Here is a 19,921-nt window from a genome sequence, read left to right as displayed (position 1 = left end):
CGAACAGAACACGTCCGTTTTGCCCGCATCACTGCAAAGTGATGTTTGAAGATGTTCATTCAGTCGTAGAAATTTCTGTTTATAAAATGCATCAGAGCAGAGCTCCTCCAAACACCCTCTGGTGTAAGATAATGAATTCCTCCTTTCTAAATGTTTGTTCTGTATTTGCTAGGTCAAAGTTACATAGATAATAGATATAAATCTCAAACAAATACACAGATTGATGCTGGGCTTGTTTAGGTTATCCCTGTCATTTCAAACCTTAACAGGGTACACACACAAGGATTTTCTAAATCTTAAGGGATTTTTTTTATCAGTTAGAGACCCCCCCATCCCCCCCCACACACACAAAGATTAAAAAAAATCAGGCATTGAACAGTTTTGGTGTGTGCCGTGCTCTGAAAATCTTAAAACAGCACGCCATGCACATCATCATTCTGTCCCACCACCAAGAATCTCATCGTCCCAGCCATAGACTTTGCATTATGGCACATGATTTCACAAAAACAAAGAAGAAACATAGCAACAACCCAAAAACACAATAAACAACATGGAAGAGGGCATACAAGTGGTGGAATGGTGGTGGTCTTGGGACTATTTTTAACAGAATAATCCAAAACTATAAAAAAGAAACAGGAGACAGTGCAAACATGCTAATGTTTACTCCTGCTTCCTTATTCCTTGGTCGCTCGCTTCTTAATTGGCTACATTCCAGCAGTTCCAGCTTTTCCCACACACTTGAAGATTTTTGACCCCGACCATTTTTGGAGCCGATTATCAGGACAAATTCTCTCTTAACACCTCAGACCACAGGTTAATCTTGTACTGTAGGATGATCTTATAAGACAAGATAAATGGGCATTCGTCTTCTTTAAATGATAAAGGGAGAAAACTGCTCGATAATCTTTATGTGTGTACCCCACTATATTATATCCAAATTTTCACAGTTATCCTCAAATGTCCAGACCAGTTGCTGTTGATTTCTTTACTCTATTTCTTTCTCTCTGTCCTCAGGGATCATCGATCTTTCTCAAGTGCCACACTTACCTGTCCTGGTCCCTCCTTCTGCAGGGCCATCAAGCTCCCCAATGGATCGCATCACCTACATCCCTGGCGGAAGTACTAATTTTCCGGGCAGGCCTTATACACCCTCCTCTATCTCACCTGGTACTGGTCATTTCACAGGTTTTTTTATGCCTGAAATGTGTTGCACTTGAACACTGTTTCTGTCATTTATCATCCTTTTTTCCCACTCTTCATTCAGTTGGGTCTTCGCACATAAACAAGATACAAAGCACATCATCAGAACGTGACAGGGAGAGAGAACGGGACCGGGAGCGGGAAAGGGAGCGCGAACGTGACCGGGAGAGAGATCGGGAGCGCGAACGGGACCGGGAGAGAGATCGGGAGCGCGAACGGGACCGGGAGAGAGATCGGGAAAGAGAACGGGACCGGGAGAGAGATAGGGAAAGAGACAGAGAGAAGGGTGGAGCCCTCGGTAATGTGGAACATGCACCTATCTGGCGGCCAGGTGTGTGATTTATTTATTTATTTTTTATCCATTGCTTAGGTGTCACAAAGTTCACTTTAGTTAGAGAAATCAGTGGATAAGATTACTACTGCTGATTTGCCATTTACAGGTTTTTACTGAAAATACTATTGAAATACACGGCTCTAAAAATAAAGGGAACACATAATCACCACAGTGTAACTGGAAGTCAGGCAATAGTGAGACAGCCCCTGTTTATGGAAGAATTGGAAGTTGTGGTCACAGACAATTTCCCCGTCCTCACACTTTTTGGCTGGTTCTCAATCACTTAATACATTTTTTCAAAGCTCTCAGCACTAGTGGAGCATGAGGTGTTACCTGCAGCCCCAGAGGTTGCTTAGGTAGTGCAGCTCCTTAAGGATGTTACATCCTTATGCCGGGGGCCGGGTGTTTGCTGCGTCTCCCAGCACAGTGGACAAATACTAAGAGACAGGCCAGTAAGAGGTTGTAGCCCGCATTCATTGCACCCACCACCATCATATCCTGCCACAAACTGTCCCGGGGTTACTGATGCTTTTTAGTATGCCTTGGAGCTGATTATGTGGGAATATATCCAAGCATGTTGAGGCCACACACACTCCTCATCCACATTATGTCTCAGGGAAATGGACTGAAGTTGGATCAGCGCGTCATTTTTGAGTTTTCTTTATTTTTTTCAGCTGTGTATGTGCTTTAAAGTCTTTCGTATTTTCAACAATTTACACAAATCCAGGGCCAACAGGAGAACCGGAACATTTTTATAGTTTTATATTTATATTCATATTCTATTTTTAATTTATTCTATTTTATTTCTTATTTTCTTATATTTTATTATCTTTAATAGGTTTGATGGGGTGAAATGGTGGTGGGAAATTTTGTAGATGCTGTAGATCTTTGGAGATGCTAATTTCCCTGGTGGACACCCCCTAAAGGGATCAATAAAGTTCTCTTGAATCTTGAATCTTGAAATCGTAATACCATCATCAAACTGTAATTTATAATCCTGAAAAAATATACACGTCTCCTCTGAATCTGTGGAAATTAATAACATGGAATGAAATTTCTCCCTTAGGTACGGAGCACAGCTTGGGCAGCAGCAACAACAGTGGTGTTAGAGCTCCCTCCCAGTCATTCAGCCACCAGCACTCCCCAGTGTCGCCTCGCACCCACGAGAATGTGCAGCAACGTCCCAGTGTCCTTCACAATACTGGAGGCAAGAGTCTGCCAGTCACAGATCACTCCAGTTCATCAGTGTATCGGTAAACTGCCCTTTTTTTTTTCCAGGAACACATTTTCCAGAATATTCTCTTTCCATTGGGAACATTTTTTGTTTACCAAGTGTTCTATTTGGTCTGCCAGGTCCATGCCCTCAGGGCCAGCCCGCTATCAAAGTTACCCTAGTCACCTCCAGAGGACAAGTGTGCCCCCAGAGGCCTACACACCATCCATGGACTCAAATGCTGCCAAAGAGCAGAGTCGTGAAGGAGGCAAAAACAGGGGAGGCTTGCCCAAGCACATGCAGGAACAACACATGAGTAAATCTGAACCCAAGCTGTCCAGCCCTGTCCCAGGAGGACTCTACCCTGGCACGTACCCGCCACCTTCAAGTCGGTCCCAACACCTGCTGCCACCCCAGTCAGAAACTCCTCCTAGCCGTGGAGAAAGTGGTACGCCCAGTAGGGAAAAGACTCAAAACAAACCGATGACCATTCAGGAACATGAGCTCCGAGTACTCGGTAAGATACCATTATTGCGGTCAACTTGATCAACACAATTGTTGTCCCTCACATTTCAGAGAGGCTCTGTTGTCCTCGGTGCCACTGATACTAAGATCTTTGGATATCAGGGTCAGCGATCACCTGAACCCTCACCCTTCAGTCTGTGGCCGCTGTGGCGGTTGGCAGTCATTTCCAGTACCAAACTGGACCTGACGATCTTGGGAGAGATGTTTTTGAAGCCATTTCTGTTATTGATGCAGCATTGATATTGATTTTTCCTAGTTTATTATGGTGCCGGATGTACTTTAAGGTTTTAGCTGGTGGTGGGATATTACAGTAGAGTTGTGTATCTTCTGCCCCGGTTCAGCTGGTCACTTATGTTGGGGAGCCTCATACACAGTGTGAAGTATAACATCACATGCTTTTAGTGGCTTTTACTGCCTCACAGATGTATCTAAAATAGTTTACTGAAACGGCCTAAAAATTAAAAAAAAGTCCTCTTTATTAATGTTGGAAAGTTTTATCTATTACAGTCGAGGTATGGAGTTTGATAAATTTCTTTCTCCCTTCATGTTGTGCTTTAGAAAATCTTCAGTAACACGTTCCATCAGAAAGTAGAAAAAGGACAATTATTTTGCAGTAGTCACTTTTCCCAAACATGAAATTAAACAAAAAAACATTTAAATTGTTATCACTTTGTTTCATCCAATCATCTTCTGTCTACACACATGGTTGACCTTTGGCTTTTGGACCGTCTGTATGTGATTGTGTGTTTGGACCTACCAGGCTGAAAATGCATTCAGTGGGATAGAAAACCCGGCTGGATTGTGGCCCTCGAGGACAGGGTTTAGACATGCCTGCTCTAAACGAAACAGTTGACTTTCAACCCTCACAAAAACGCTTCCCTCTTGTGTTTGTTGTGGACGATGACGTTGTGCCACTGCATAGAGTAATATCTTATCAATGAAAGGAAGCATGGATTGGACTGTACTAAGACTATATAACTGCACAGCTTCAGCCAAATCAGATTCAACCACATTAAAAGTAAGAAGAAAAAAAAATCAAAATCCATCAAATTGTTTTGCTTGATTACAAAGATCTCCAGTGTTGCACTGAATTGTCAGCCATCTGAGGGAATGGGGGATCGTCCACCTTCCATTTCTCTTTTTTTAATATCTGGCTATAGATCCCTATTTGGTTTTCAAAATACATGCTCTGCTCATTGCTGTCAGTCAAAGCCTATGGAAATTTTGAATATGTTGCATGTGTTCTGTATATTTCACAGGCCTGTAACATTTAGGTGCACGGAGGGCTGCAGCTATGGAATATAGTAATTATAGTAATTGGATATTCCACTGAAACTTGCTTTGCTCAATCAAGTAATGGGATAAAACATATTTTTGCTTGGTTAAAAAGCGATTATAAATACACAAGAGTCTGTTGAGCAGACTTGAGTTTGTGACAAAGAGGACTCTTCTTACTCTTTGATGTAAACTTGTTTGAGGCTCTCGTCAAATTAAATCCCAAACGTCTTTCAAATTCTACCCGAACACATTTTTAGGTCTCAAAAAGCGGACATGTCCAGGCAATGGATGATATCTGGTCATCCCACATGAGAAAATGTTGTCATTATTGCTACATTCCCTCAACTTTTCCATCTTTCCACTACAATCGTTTTGTGCACGATCAAACTTTTGGCATTTTAAAAGTAGTCAATGTGAAATAATGTGCTGAGCTTTACATTTAAATAAATGAGTACTGGAGACAGGGAAAATTCCTCTATTATTTCTTTATAATTGAGGTACTCAAATCATCATTTCATCATCAATCATCATTATCATTTCACCCCTACATGAGTCTAAAATGAAGAAAATACACTTTTGTTTGTGAGTTAAGATGGCATCATTTTGTTGCCGTATGCTGCTGTTGCCAACAGACAAAAGACCCAGCGCGTCCTGTTCTTTGAGTTGTCTTGTGCCACCCACTGAGTTTACTTCATCCTCTGATAGAGTTCATTCAGGGAGAAAACATGCAGTGAGGAGAAATAATGTAAAAGAGACACCAATATTTAACTGTATTTCTATACTGCCGGAGTGTTTTGGTGTGTGTGTAACTGTAGGCACAGCTGGTACACTTAAAATGATACACTTTAAATGACATCTGAGCTGGCTTGTTTCTCCTGCATGACTGAACCTGATCAAATGATGAGAGCTAACAGTTCCTTTTCTCTTGTTTTGTCTTTTGTGTGTTGGGTTTGGACCACTCAGCTCAACAGAAGATGGAGCCACACAGCCTGTACCGTCCTCCATCTGAAGAGAGACTGTCTCCAGGCCAGCAACCCCCATCCCCCTGTGTGAAAGGCAGCCAGAGGGTGGTTACTCTGGCACAGCACATCAGTGTAAGCTGCATTCACATTAACATTTTTACCCAAAACTAGAATTGTCTTCGGATACCTAAACCTGCCAAAGAGGAGGCGTTAAAGCGCCGATTGCTGTAGCTTCCAATTATGTTTCACCATAAACAGGCATCAAAGTCTGACTCGGCCAATGAAAACATTTGATTTGCAAATACATTTCCATCATGGGTTTTTATTTTATAAATCATTGCTACTGTGGTCAACAATCTACAACTGTGTGTATTGAAAAAGGAGGTAATCACTAAGGACTACACCAGGCAGCAGAGCTACCACGGTTTCCCTGTCCTGGACCTGACCCGTCCACCCAGTGTTTCTCAGCTGCCACCCACCTCACAAGAATCAAGCCAAGGGCCCCGATATCCAGAGGCCCTAGGTGGAGAGCGCACCAGAGACAGGTAGGAGTTTGTGTCCAAAAACAAAATCAGCTGTCAGTTTTTAGAAGGGGTGGAGTGTCCTGCTGTTTCAGACTCTAAATGTCTGTAAATGGTTTGTCCCTCCAGATCGCCTCCTCAGTCCAAGACGTCTCCTGTCAGTGTTTCAAACGATGGCATCGAACCAGTTTCTCCTGCTGGAGCCAATTCTGAACCAGACATGCAGGGAGGGGCCTCCTACCCCAGCGAGCAGGCAGAGCAAGGGTAATCCCTCCCATATCAATCCCTCCTGCAGATATCTTCACTAGTTTTATTTCATGTTTTGGATGGTTTGTTGAAAGTTTAACAAATGAGCAGCTAAACAGCCGTAAACCTCATCTGGGTCAGGCTGGGTTCTCCTGTGGCTCCGACTGCTGGCCTCCAGCACAATATGCGTTAACAAAGTAAATGCAATAGAACATTTGGATATACTATCAGACTCATACGTCTTGCTCCACCTTCTCCTGTTACACAAACACAGATTTAGCTCAGTGCCTCCTCCGCTCACTTACTCCTTTTACTCACAGACCTGTCAGCCATCTGGTATTGCTGTGAGTCAGCGTGGTGCGTCCTGTTAGCCTTAAGTCCTGTTCACGCCACACAATTTTAGCCCAATCGGCTGGTTGTCTGCCGCTCTCCTCCCCCAGCTCAGGATAAGGCAGTTGTCCGCTCGGCAAGCCTGGGTCGTTAAGCGTGAACACCTCGAAGACGCCAGTCAGGCGGCCGGCGACAGCCCGAGATTCCAACTCAAAGTGAATATCTTAACAGGTCAAATATCCAGTCTAGGGGGGAGGATGCACAAAGAGCTGTGGCCCATGAGAGCAGACATGGCGGTCGCCATGAATGTGGACGTGAGCCAGGGTAGCAGCAGAGCAGCGACAGCAACATCTTCTTTTTGTGTTTTCTCTACATAGTAGCACACAAACAACCTTGAGGGCTCCTTTCTGCTCCGTGTCTGTGTTTGCAATGAAAAACATCAGCCCTGCGCAGTTCTTGTGTCACCTTTCACATGAGATTTTGATACAAAAGGTTGTTTTGGGGGGAAAAAAAGTAGAGCAGACTGCCGCGCCTGCTGATGGAGAGTTGTGTAGTGTGAACCCTCATCACCGACCTGTCATGTAGCGCGAACGCCTCCCAGACCTCAAGGCCCCCGACCAGATGATGCAGGATTGTGTAGTGTGAACACGGCATTAACCTGCATCATCCTGGGTGTGTATTTATGTTAGTGGAGACGAACCTAAGGTCGGTCTGAGTGTTTGTTCAAATCAAATCAATCTTTATTTGTACGACACCATATATACACATTAAGAAGCGCCACGGAGGCGTCCCACCCCGCATATACACACAGAGATACACAAATAGATACAGTGTGCAGACACACCCACGAACTCAACCCCACACATACTCTACCATTGGGCACGCTGAGACAGGTCACAGCCCATGAACACAGGGAGCACCCCCACAGAGATCACCCTAATCTGAGCCGATGGGAGCACCCAGGCCAGAGTCTTCACACTCGTCCTGTAGACGGTGCTGTGCCCAACAACTGACGCGTATTTGGAGTCAATGTGCAAATGAGATTGTTTAGGTTATCAAGCATATGCGCTGGTGTTGTGGCTCAGAGGGATTTATCACACTTAGAATGAACAAAAGTAAATGTAAATTGGTCTGGTTTGAATGTTGATGGGTGCTAATCTCTTGTGAATCTGACTGAACGGTTTGTGTGTTTCACCTCCGTGCTGCAGTGTGGGCTCCCGTTCACCCCCCAGCTCCTCCCAGCCTCCGGCCTTTTTCAGTAAGCTGACAGAGAGCACGTCAGCTATCGTCAAGTCAAAGAAACAGGAGATGATCAAGAAGATGACCGTGGTTGGAAATGAAGGTGATTTCAGTAAGTTTGACCTCAGGAAAACATCAAGTGATTACATAAAGAGGACATTCTGCTAATGTCAACGCTTCTGATTCTACCTTCAGATGCAGGTCAGCCTGGAACAGAAATCTTCAACATGCCAGCATCAACAACTGCGGGTACCTCAGAGAGATGTTTCCCCCTCCCCAACGGCCTCTATTCTCTCCACACATGCTCATTTTTGCCTCCATTGTCTCCGTCCTCCTGTAGGACCTGTGAGCGTCCGCTGCCACCCAGCCCCAGAGGCCCCCAGTAACTCCATCGGCCTGGAGGCCATCATAAGGAAAGCCTTAATGGGCAACTACGATGATCAGTCTGAGGAGCGCACGTCATCAAACGCCACTAACCCAGGCAGCGTTTCAACCGGAGCTGCAGTTGACGGTCGTGCAGAAGAGTTCTTCTCCCAAGGTGCCCTGTGATCACTTCCTGTCCTCTCTGTTCTTTTTAAAAAGTCTTCTAAACAGTCTTGTTCTCAGACCTGGAACCTATTAAACAGGTGGTGGTTTATTATTTATGGTAGTTGAATATTATCGTCCGTATCCGGGTTACTGTGAGTCGAGCCTACATCAAATCAAACCCGCATGTTTTTGCATGCTGGGATCGAGACCTGCGGTTGTAGATTGGGCTTCTGAAATTTAGGATCATCATCTAGTTCAGAGGTGCAGAGCAGGAAGGTTCCAGATGCACATGGGGTCTAATGAGCCTGCATATTTCTGCAGGTGGAGGAAAGTCCTGTAAGAGCAGTGGAGGCTCTACTGGGAGGAAGGCCAAATCTCCAGGACCAGGCCTGTCGGGGGGGGAGAGACCGTCCTCGGTGTCCTCGGTTCACTCCGAGGGAGACTGCAACAGACGAACCCCTCTGACTAATCGAGTGTGGGAGGACCGGCCTTCTTCCACAGGTCTGCCATCAGTTTACTCTCCAGTCGTTCGCACACAGTCCCAAACTCCTCGTTAACACCTCTGTCCCTGCAAAGGTTCCACTCCAACTCCCTTCCCATGTAACCCCCTGGTGATGCGCTTCCCCAGTGGCACGATGTCGGCCCCCTCCCCCTCCTCTGCTCAGCCTGGGGTCCAGGGCCAGGGCTTGGTCCCGGGACAGGGACGGTCCTGGGAGGAGGCGCCCAAACCTCTGCTCATGTCTCAGTACGAAACCCTGTCTGACAGCGAGTGATCCGCGTCTCTGTCAACACACACACACACACACACACACCATTCCACTCAGTTTCCTCCATCCGTCAAGATTGTGTCATCTGCTCAGCTGGAACGCTGCTGCGCTTTGTGTTTGCACACCCGGACAACTCTAAAGGACTAATCACTTTGTTTTTGAATCGTTCCTACTTTTCCTCACTGGCCTTATCAGTACAGACACGCTGAGCTGTACCTTCCAGCCGTGTCAGTCTAACATGCTGATGCTGGTCTGGGCGGGACGCTGAGGGGTCAGGCGGAGGCTCTGCTGCCGGAGCTTCCACAGGAAGGACCTTGTGTTCCTGGAGGTTAAAAACGCATGAGGACGGAGGAGAATGTTCCACTTCAGTCCTGTGTTTTGGAAAGCAACCTGCGAACTCTAGTACATTTAGTTGTTGAAACGTTGATGGTGTCATTTGTCGACTGCAATGGTGTATCTTTATCATGGGTGGGGGGAGGGGGGATCGTATCATTGGTTTACAGGGTAATCGCGCTGTTCATCACCGATGTCAATGTCAGAGGAAATGATCTGCCAGATGGATGGCACTGAAAAAGTGACACTTTCTCACATATTTTATATTTAACCATGTTTGTCTTTTTTGAATATGAAGCACTTAAAGTTTAACCTGTTCACGATTATAAGAGTCTGCGTGTCCAGTCCTGAGCAGCAGGAAACTCCACCACAGAGGAATCTTTTAACAGCCGTTTCAACGTTCAGCCTCACACCCACAGTCGGAGCGACAATCACAGCTGAGTTAGGGTGGCCTGCGCCGCCGCGAGCAGCTACCGGCCCACCGTAACGCCGCTGGAAAGGGGAACTCCTCAGAAAAGGAGTGAGGGAGCGAAGCCATCTTTCTTTGACTCCTGATCCACGCTGGAGTTCTGTGAAGGAGCTGTGGTGACAGTGTTGTTGTTTCCTCGTCCAGACAAGATTTTGTACAGTTTTGAAAACATTCATAGTGTTTAAGTGCCATTTATTTGACATATACAGTACTGAAGTGACGCACAAGTTTTGTTTTAACCCCATGTGACGACACAGGGAACTCGCAACGTCCTCTCTTCTTTTTTTTTTTACCTTTTAAGTTTTTCCCTCCCATCACAGCCTTAGGTTTTAAACTGTTTGACTCAACTTCTGAGCCTGCATTACACTTTCAGAGAACCTGTGACATATACTTCAGCTGTACTTCATTGCGTCCGCTCGTGTCTGTGCTGGGGGGGTTGCTCAAAGTAAAACAAAGATCAACTTGTGGTTTTTTTTCCCCTAATGTTTCAGATTTGGTTTTCCTTTTGACTTCTTTAGTCCCAACAAAGCGTGACTGTTAAAGGACTACCTCCTCTCCCTCTTTTAGCCGGTTTTTGTCCAATTTTGACCAGCGAGTTGTGGGTTCATCACTTCTGTCTACGTCTTCGTCAATTATCTCCAGATGAATTTCAAGAATGTGACTGTAAACAGATTAAGCCATATCCAACTGTTCACATCGATGATGGGCTAATCTGTTGTTTTTAAAAAAAAAAGAAGATTGATGAAACTTTTACCTTGTCATTTTTTTGTTACATATTTTGATTCCAGTCACAAATATGTCACAGTATAAGAAATGTTCACTGTCCAAGCATTGGTGGGGATTGACAGACGGTATGTTGTTCATCCATTTTTGTGCATACTGATTTTTTTTTTATATTATTATTGTAACCCACTGTATAATAGCAAGGACTGTATATAAAACTGAAGAGATGTACATATTTATGTGGCTTGCTTCAAGGTTGGTATTCGGAAAAAGAAAAAAAAATCACATGGTTAAATTCAACACAGCCACCAGCAAGCTTTGTGGATAGCAGTGTAAAATGAAAACAAAGACACTGCCTTAATGTTTAAATAAAAAGCTTATTGCCATTCATGCTCTGAGTTGTGTCATTTATTTTTAAGGAATAAGATGCAGTTGCGGTGTTCTTGCACCAGGGGGCAGCATTTGTTCTGCTCGAATTACTAATGCAAGTTTAAATGTTCGAGAACTAATTCTGTTTTAATCTCTTGAAATATTTTAACACAATTTATTCTTTCTGACTGAAAACTAAACTGAAGCATCTGCTCTATACATCTGTCTGTAAAATCTTAACAGAATACACTGAAAGACTGATGTTTTATATACAAGAGGAAGAAAAAATGCAGTTTTACAGTGGAAATTACAGTTAAACCTGATAAAAGACAGTGTGTCTCCTGCAAATGTCCAAAGATGATCACTTATTTACTACATGAAGTATTTTGGATGCGTGTTGCAGTGTTTATTTTGTAGATGGCTGATTAAACAACTCATTGTAGCATCAGTTTAACCAAAGGATTTTCTTTTGTGACCATCGACATCTGCACACTTAATCTGCGTTGTTTACGTTGAAGAACAATGCAATAACTTCCTGTAGACCAAGGACATTGTCTGACCATTTACAAAGACTCAAGAAGAATGGAAATTCCTAGTTTTTAATTCAGTTTACATATATCCATCTTCATCCATCCATACATCTTTTTAAATAATTTCCTTAGATCAAAGTAGGAGCAATGATTTGACGTACAAAAATATAAAGAATTATGAAGTGCCTCAAAGCCACATATACAACAGGAAAATAGTTTACAGTAACAAAATCAAGTGTTAGAACACAGACATCACACGAAACCCTCCAAAAGTTCAACACGACTTCCTCTCATCATTTTTTTTATGTCGCAGACCACCAGCACATAACAAAAGTCCATCCTCCTTTACAGAACTTCAGAAACAAACAAGTTCCTCATCACTCCAAACATCAGACGTGATCCTTTCTTCAATGTCTATCTTCCAGAACACTTTGCACAACATGTCTCAGACCCATCAAAACAAGATCGCGAGCTCGAGACTGCAGGTCCGAAAAACGCTTAAAACTGATAAAAATGAGGTAAAATCTCTTGAAATCTTTTCTGTCTTGATCTATCAGGCATCTTAGGTTCCATCAACAGGAAAATATGATGTTTGATGTTTCAGTTTGTTTTCTTTAAAATGATATAAAATAAGTCTGTCACGCTGGCAGAATGACCATGTTTCAAGGCACAAACCTACAAGTGAAGCTAATGTTAGCTTAGCTCTGTTTGCTGCTTTGATAAAACAGTGAAACCAAGTTTCAGTAAACTCTAATTAATAAATGTCATGCTAACAATGTCAAATAAAGATAAGAAATGACATTAGCAAGGATGGCGTAACAATGAAAACGACAAGAAAAAGTAAGTACCTACATTTAGAAACTGTCATTTATTTCCCTCCAAACAACTGAGGATATTTAGCGAAACCTTTACGGCAGATACCAAACGGATTATATACACACACACCTACTTTATCCGGCCAAAGATAACAAACTGTCTCGTAAATGTAACATTACAGGATAAATCATATACAAGGGTCACCTCCGATGACAACAGTGACCACAGAAACCAGCTACTCGTCTAATAGCGTCCACGCCAGAATACAAGACCACAACTTTACAAACAGCCTCTGGCAAGGATCTAAAGGAGGACCACTGATGTTCTCGCTGATGTTCTGACTGCATCTCGGCCTCAGACTGGGAGGTTTGGGGACGTCGACACATCCTGACTCCATTGTTGCTGTTTGGGTTGCTATGAAACGATCTTGCTCACTGTAGATGCTCCATGCTTCTGGCCGAGATGTTCAGAACTTTCAGATTTCACATTAGCATATTGGTTATTTCAACTTAGCTGTTTCCAAATTAAACATTTACATTTTCTGATTCTGACTGAGATCTTTTCACCATGTCAGCCAACATCTCAACCCATAAACGATCTAACCCAACGTTCAGAAGATTATAATCTTTTAGTCTTGAGCACATTTATAACAAAGTAAATACTGTTCATATCTTAATATGATCTTTTAATTTTTACACTTAACTTGACTAAAGGAGTGTTGCTGTGCAGCCCTGCTTCACCTTGTCAAAGGTCTTAAACCCTCACTCTTCTCAAAAGTTCTCAGTGTTTTTCCTTCTTCTGTGTGGAGAAAAAAATCTGGTTCTGCTAAATGAAACAGGACACTTAAGATCTACTTACGCGGGGGAAAAAAAACCCCTTGAAATTAGAAGCTACTAGCTGAATGTAAGAAAAATAAAGGCCTGCTCTGTGTCAGAGAGCCGAATTAAGAAATAAACAAAAGTTTGGTCCAAGTTTAAAAGCCCCTCAGAGTTCAGAGAGCACTGCCAGCTCCTGACAACAAGTGCAATAAAGTCGTATTCAAAGCTTTGTGACCGGGTTCCTCCGTGCAGGCTGAACTCTGCCACCTTAACGTATCTCAGCCAATCTGATCGTCACAGCGACGGTCCAGTTAAAACCCCCCAATCTGTCTGAGGTTAAATAAGACATGAAAGAGTGAAGGGCAGCCTCAAATGACCAGAGTAGAGATCAAAGACTGCATCAGTAGAAAGTCTAAATCAGGTGAAAGATGGGAGCAGGTTTCCCAGCATTGGGGGGAGGGGGCCCGGAACCCCCAAAACCTGGGAAAATCATTTAACTGCCCTCCCCAAAGTTCAGATCATTGTGAATTTACGATACAGTTCATAGATATTAGAGATCGGACACCCCCCCCCCCCCACCCCCCACCGTCACTTTCCTCTCAGTGGTTTGGTCCACTGCTGACCCCGCCCATCACAAGGCGCCGCCATCACGTAGCCTAAGTGCTCCAAACAAGCTCAAAGCTTGTCAGGTTTCTCACGAGTGGTCCGTGTTTTTCCTGCTGGGGAAATCTGCCTGATCAATCCCGCATGAATTCAAATCATTACAAACTGATTTGGGGGCAGATTTTTGTCAGCTAGTTCTTTAAATTTCACTGATTCCATACATTCTGACATCAGAAATGTATATAAATGAACACCAGCACGTTGCTCTTCTCTTGCTAAGCAGAACTTCCTGTTTTGTTGCCCCGTGTACAGTCAGATATCCGCCGCCATTTTCCAGCATTTTCTCCGAGGTGAGATGAGGGTTTTTCCAGTCTCACTTCATATGTTTCCTGAGTTCTTTGTCCTCGTGGCACAGGTCATGTGACCCTACAGGTCCTCCGTGTAGATGATACAGGGACTGGAGTCCTCGCTGGATTCCAGTTGCACCGTGGAGACGAACCAGCGGTGGGAGCCCGCCGGGTTGTAGCTGAGCGTGGTGCGGTAAGTGTTCTTGGCGTGTTTCGGGTAAATGATGGTGGTGCTCCGGTAGCTGACGGGCTTCTGTCGCGGCTCCAGGTACACTTGGGACCTGTAGCGCCTCCAAGTACAGTTGTGCACCGCCAACACTGTCTCGCTGAAGGAGGTGGCCGTGGGCACGGGGGCGCAGGAGACCTGGTCCTGGTAATGTTTTTCCGAGTCGTATTTCACCACCGAGCTGCACCTGGAAGACGAGGAGGAGGTGAGATTTAAGGAGGAACTCTCAAGGATCGACCTGCACCGCCGGCGGCCTCACTTGATCTCCTGCTCAGGGTTTGGTTTGACCTTGATGCTCTCTCCGAAGAACACGGGGTACATGCGGGTCTTGGGGTCAGCTCCGGTGGCATTCAGCAGCAGGTACGGCAACTGTGGAAACACAAGAAGAGCCGACGTGTTTCAGAAGCATTTCAGCAAATGGAAACTCTGTTATTCCCTCATCAAATGTGCACTCAGAAGCCCACAACAGGGTTCTGAAGTCCACCCCCACCCCTGTCCACCATGTCTGGAGAAGAGACAAACCATCCACACAAACCTTCACACCAAAGACCAAACAGCTTCAGTCCTGGATCCATCAGACCATTTTTGTCCCTGTTTGATTCTTCCAGGTGGGGGCTTCCATCCTGCCGCTGTGATCGGTGTGGTGCTACAATGATAACTGGCCTTCTGGCCCATGTTCAGCGGGATTTCTGGAGCTCTGAGCTGGTCTTGGTTTAAAGTGTTGTTTTTACAGTCATGCTGACATCCCGCATAAGTGATATAGACAAGTTAAATATAAATAAGGACAAATTATTTCTAATGTAAAAAACTCGCTTTTATAAGAATGAATAAATGTAGGGGCATTAGAGTCCACTGGGTGGCGCTATGGGTTTACTGGAGAGATGCATCAATCAAATCCTGATGAATCAATCACTGATTTTAAAGTCAAAGATTTGGGGGGGGGAACTCTGTTCTTCATTAACAGTGTTTGTGACTTGGACAAAACGATCCGAGTCCTGAAATTCTCAGCGACGTCTCCAAAACGTCTCCATTTACCAACATAACCGACCGCAGATGAGCAAATGTTGCAGGTTTTGCCTGAGCACAAATGCAAGCAGTAGTTCAAATATTCACTGGCTGACCAGATGATTAACTAACGGCAGCTTTAGTGTGTCTAAACACAGCAGTTCCTGCAGCGCTCAGGTTACACAGCAGAGTCACATGCTGCCACGGCACACATGCCACGGCAGGAGGCCGGCAAGAGCGGGCCAAGGGCACGGCGCAGCGCCACCGCAGGCTCAGCTTACCCACACACACACGCACGCGCGCACACACACGTACACACACAGAGTTTATTTCTGGCCAGGAAACAACCCACTGACAACAAAGGATTTTTTAATATCCAAATTTAATATCACCAAAAATAAAACAACTTTGTTCTAGTCTTTTATTCTGTCATCATCATCGATTTGATGATTTTCTTTGTCTTAAAACATATTTTCTCGGATTGCAGTCTCTTGTTGAGCAGTTTTGCACTGCTATACGAACTCCTGTTGATGTGCTGTTATAAATGCTTGAACTAATCTGGGCGTGCGTCCGTAATCGCTGATATTTGAGAGAAGGATGAGCAGATTTTCCAGAACTGTCACTCCGCAACTCCTGCAGCAAAACTCAGCCAAACTGATGAAGTTTTCCACCAGTGTGCTGACACACACTCCTCCTCCAGCAGCAGCATCATCTGTCTGTGAGGCAGATAGGATCCGTCCCATCCAGAACCAGTCGACCGCTGGTCTTTTTACAGGAGGCAACGCTCCCGTCTGACTTCACCCCGAGTGCAAGTGAATTCTGCCTCATGCCTGCATAAATCTGAGCCAGGCGTGGAATCAGACAGTCTGTCTGTTGGTCTGGCTTAATTTAGGAGTCAGAAGTCATCAAAAACTTATGCAATGGGCTGCAGCCGCCCTAACAAGCCCCAGTAACCCCAGAATAGACCTACTGGATTGTTCTCAGGTGCCACAGAAAAACAACACAGAAATAGATTTTGGAAGAGGATGAGAACACAACAACACACTCCGGCCTGCAGCCGCTGTGGAACCCAGACGGAACCGGAAGTGTGAGGACCTCAGCCTGAGAGGAGTTCTATGTATCCGACCTGTGCACACATGTCAACCGGACCTGAGCAGCAGTCGAGTCCATCAAACCTCATCCTGTCACAAATAAAAGGTGTTTGTCCTCTGAGACAGCGGACGTCTGTCCTACATGCGTCAGTGCTAATGTGACCTCGGGCTGCATCGACTCTTTCAGGGGTCCTTTTAGATCACAGCTGCTGCACACACACACACACACACACACACACACACACACACACACACACACACACCACACACACACACACACACACAGAAACACACATACAGAAACACATGCAGACGAGTCTTAACTAATGAAAATAAGAACGTGTCATATTGAAAAGGGGAGCTAGTGTGCATCTATTTCACTAAACCTGAACGACATTATGGACGTCAGCAGCGACCAGCAGGGGGAGCCAAACCAAACACAACCGGAGGAGGAGTTCAGGATTAAAACGTTCTCTTTCGGCTGAGTGAGCTGCCTTCATTCATTCAGTCTTCATTCACAGCACAAACAAAGGCAGAGGCTGCATGGACATGTCAGACTCCACACAGGCTGAAGTTACCAGGCTCCACTTCATTGTTAGAAAGGGATCTGTCCTTTCCAGAGATTCACATTAAGATCCTTCAGTGTTTGATCTCTGCTGTTGGTGCTCTGTTTCCTCCACCTGAGTCCTCAGGCTGAAGGACAATCACTGTCAGATGTGAATACCCACCAGCCTTTTATATCCCCATCAACAGGTGATCATCTGAATCAACATTTTAGTTGTAAAACCAAAGGAATAGGACATTATTCCTTTTCAGAGTGAGTTATGCAAGTGAAACCAGCCTGACCAGTGAGAGAGGACTTCACATGTCAAGTGAGTCAAATGCTAACTGGAGCCAACCAAGAGAACCATCAGGATTACAAAACTTTCTGTCATCTGCCTGGGAGCCCCTGGAATCCTGGCAGGGACCCCCGGGACTCCCTGGACCCGGCACTGGAAATACAACTCTCAGTCAGATCAACTCACTGACCCTCTGACAGCAGAGCTGACACCCCAGCGAGAAAGAGACAGGAAAGCTGCGGAGGGTGGCATCTTCAGCCACATCACACGTTTAAATTACAGACAGAGACGGAGAGGGAGGGTTTATCTCCCAGCTGCTTCGTTCTTTACTCTGACAGGATTTAGTTGTAGCTGGGGTAGAAAACAAAGTGAAACTGACTTAAAAAGACTTAAACCCACGAACAATAAGCACTCACCAGTTTGCCTTCTCTGCTTTCCTTTCTATCATATCCATGATGGCTCTCGACAGGCGTCGTGCAGCTGCCGGAGCGCGACTCCAGCAGCCCAGGGGATAGAGAGCAGAAGGGCGGACTGGGGCTGGGGGGCAACCCCGAATCCGGACTGTCGAGCAGCCCTTCTCGGTTCTTTCCTTTCAGACTGTCATCCATCGCTTGTAAGTGTAGGTGCCCCACCATTTCGGGGACGCCTGAAACAGTAGAAAGACGCAGAACCCCGCAGACCGAACTCTGTCTGCCGAAGCGCTCCGAGCCGCTGCGCGCTGCTGCGTCCGCAGACAAACGATCCTGAACTTTGCTGCGCGATTCCTGCAAAAAGAGACGCCGACGGTGAAATATGTCGCGACGAAACTCCAAACTCCAAACTGGCAATTTGGCTTTTCTCCACGTACTTTACCTGTGTTGTCTTCACCTTTATTCCAGATGATATTCCCAGCTAGAATCATGAAAATGAAACTGTCGAAAAGGACGTGACACGTTTGACGCCAACGTTTCAGATTCCCCGATTTCAAAGCATGAACGTCCTAAAATCAGCAGCAAAAGTGGACGGTGCGTCTGGCGACGCGCAGGGTGAGAACTCTTCTGCGCGCTCTCTCCCTCCCTCCCCCTTCTCTCTCTCCCCCTCTCTCTCTCTCACTCACACACACAAACACACGCACACACGAACACACAAACACATACACACTGTGTTTTTGTAGATACATTTAGACAATATGGCCGTCAATCATGTCAATGAATTAAGAAACTGAAATGAAAGAAAGTCTTCAGCACAATGCAGTTATTCTTCTAAAAAGAATGCGCTCGTTCTGCGTAACCCTGACTCGGGTGGGACCAAAACACGAGATATTCCCTAAACTGCTGCCAACCACTAGGGTCATTAGAGGTCATTTATCTTCTGGGGGGAGTTTTTCCGTTAACATTTATTAGTATAGGAACATCTCTCTTTATCTATCTCCCTCTCTCTCTCTCTCTCTCTCTCTCTCTCTCTCTCACACACACACACACACACACACACACACACACATGTTGGTATCTTAGTGTTTGCGGAAATTCAGTGAAAGAATCTCAACATCAGTAAAAGAGGAATTAAGGAGGAGGTTTTTTTTCTAAATGGCTTTTGAGTTTTGTCTGGAGCAGCTAAAATGTCCTCACAATTCAGGTTTAAAGCCAAAACACACTCACACAAACAGACCCGTTTCAGCAAACCGTAATCATCGCAGGAGATTGTTCCCTGATTCCCTTCACAGAACCTCGTCCTCTCTCTTTAACCCGGTCGCTCTTCCCAATGTCGGCTTTGCCAAACGCTAAATGGGAGCACAAATGAGAGCCAGCGCAGAGCTGCACGAGGCTGACTGAGTCTGAAGCTGCTGATTGAAGCTTTGATGGTCCATCAACTCTGCTACAAGATGAACCAAGGAACTCACTCATGATGTAACCTTGGGATGATTTGGTTCTTTTTCCCCCTGGAAGATGCATTTAATCACGTTGGTTACGTCCGGGTAGCTCAAGTTCTTGTTTTCCTTAAGAAGATCCCTAAATTGGGCGTGTTTCTGGGTCACTGTGTCCATATGAAAGTGTCCATCATGGTGATGCTCTGGCACTGAAATGATCCAATCAGAGATTTGGAGCCATTTTTGTGTGTTTATGTCTTCAGTGAATGAATTTTAATACAGGTGCTCCAGTGTTGTGCTGGTGCTATAGAAGTATCGAAAATGACTTATTAAAGCTACTATCATGGAACCATGTCAGCTTAATGTCAGCATAGTTCTGAATGATCGTGTCTGTCTGTCTGTCTGTCTGTCTGTCTGTCTGTCTGTCTGTCTGTCTGTCTGTCTGTCTGTCTGTCTGTCTTATCAAAAATGGGATTTAATTGAAACAGAAATGCTGCGCGACACTTGCAATAGCTGTCTTTTCTTGTGAAGACATTATTACCGGTACTTCCTGTGTTACTATAGAAACAAGGTGGAGGGTGGTGGAGGGTGGTGGAGGGTGGTGTTACGGCTGATGGATGACGAGCAGAGGGTGACTTTCAATGTAAATTCAAATTTGATCTGTTCATGTCAGGCCAGAAGAGGGGCGACCAGCTGCTGCTGTTAGCAACACAGGTTTATCCAGGAAGATGTGCCAGGATAGCTGTGATACACAGTGTGTGTG

The 19,921-nt window shown here is 45.1% G+C and overlaps 2 protein-coding genes across 11 annotated transcripts in view; one reads left to right on the top strand and one right to left on the bottom strand.

Moving 5' to 3' along the window:
- Positions 1–11,058, top strand: part of ncor2 (nuclear receptor corepressor 2) — a 68,097-nt gene extending 57,039 nt beyond the window's left edge. For 6 of the 9 annotated variants that reach the window (XM_057031944.1, XM_057031949.1, XM_057031946.1 and 3 more), the window contains 12 exons: positions 1,015–1,167; positions 1,265–1,531; positions 2,601–2,787; positions 2,888–3,264; positions 5,514–5,644; positions 5,894–6,057; positions 6,163–6,297; positions 7,818–7,960; positions 8,044–8,097; positions 8,189–8,386; positions 8,698–8,877; positions 8,953–11,058. In XM_057031944.1, coding sequence (XP_056887924.1) covers positions 1,015–1,167; positions 1,265–1,531; positions 2,601–2,787; positions 2,888–3,264; positions 5,514–5,644; positions 5,894–6,057; positions 6,163–6,297; positions 7,818–7,960; positions 8,044–8,097; positions 8,189–8,386; positions 8,698–8,877; positions 8,953–9,149 — 2,186 coding nt within the window. In that variant the 3' untranslated portion in view covers positions 9,150–11,058. The remainder of the gene's footprint in view (positions 1–1,014; positions 1,168–1,264; positions 1,532–2,600; positions 2,788–2,887; positions 3,265–5,513; positions 5,645–5,893; positions 6,058–6,162; positions 6,298–7,817; positions 7,961–8,043; positions 8,098–8,188; positions 8,387–8,697; positions 8,878–8,952) is intronic. The other 3 variants (XM_057031948.1, XM_057031947.1, XM_057031943.1) reach the window with 2 other exon arrangements.
- Positions 11,059–11,620: 562 nt separating this feature from the next.
- rflna (refilin A) lies at positions 11,621–18,364 on the bottom strand. 2 transcript variants are annotated; one of them, XM_057031950.1, is made up of 4 exons: positions 18,160–18,364; positions 17,729–18,076; positions 14,637–14,746; positions 11,621–14,564 (listed from the first exon to the last, which is right to left on the bottom strand). In XM_057031950.1, the coding sequence occupies exons 1-4, from the start codon at positions 18,211–18,213 to the stop codon at positions 14,231–14,233; spliced, it is 846 nt and encodes a 281-aa protein (XP_056887930.1). In that variant the 5' UTR covers positions 18,214–18,364; the 3' UTR covers positions 11,621–14,230. The 2 variants fall into 2 exon arrangements, with proteins under 2 accessions (XP_056887930.1, XP_056887931.1); XM_057031951.1 differs by having other exon boundaries at positions 18,165–18,346.
- Between the last annotated feature and the right edge of the window lie 1,557 nt (positions 18,365–19,921).

This window comes from Takifugu flavidus, chromosome 5 (genome assembly GCF_003711565.1).
Source record: "Takifugu flavidus isolate HTHZ2018 chromosome 5, ASM371156v2, whole genome shotgun sequence".
Classification (NCBI taxonomy): Eukaryota; Metazoa; Chordata; class Actinopteri; order Tetraodontiformes; family Tetraodontidae; genus Takifugu; species Takifugu flavidus.
The sequence above is the reverse complement of the archived record's forward strand: the minus strand, read 5'-3'. Positions and strand labels throughout refer to the sequence as shown.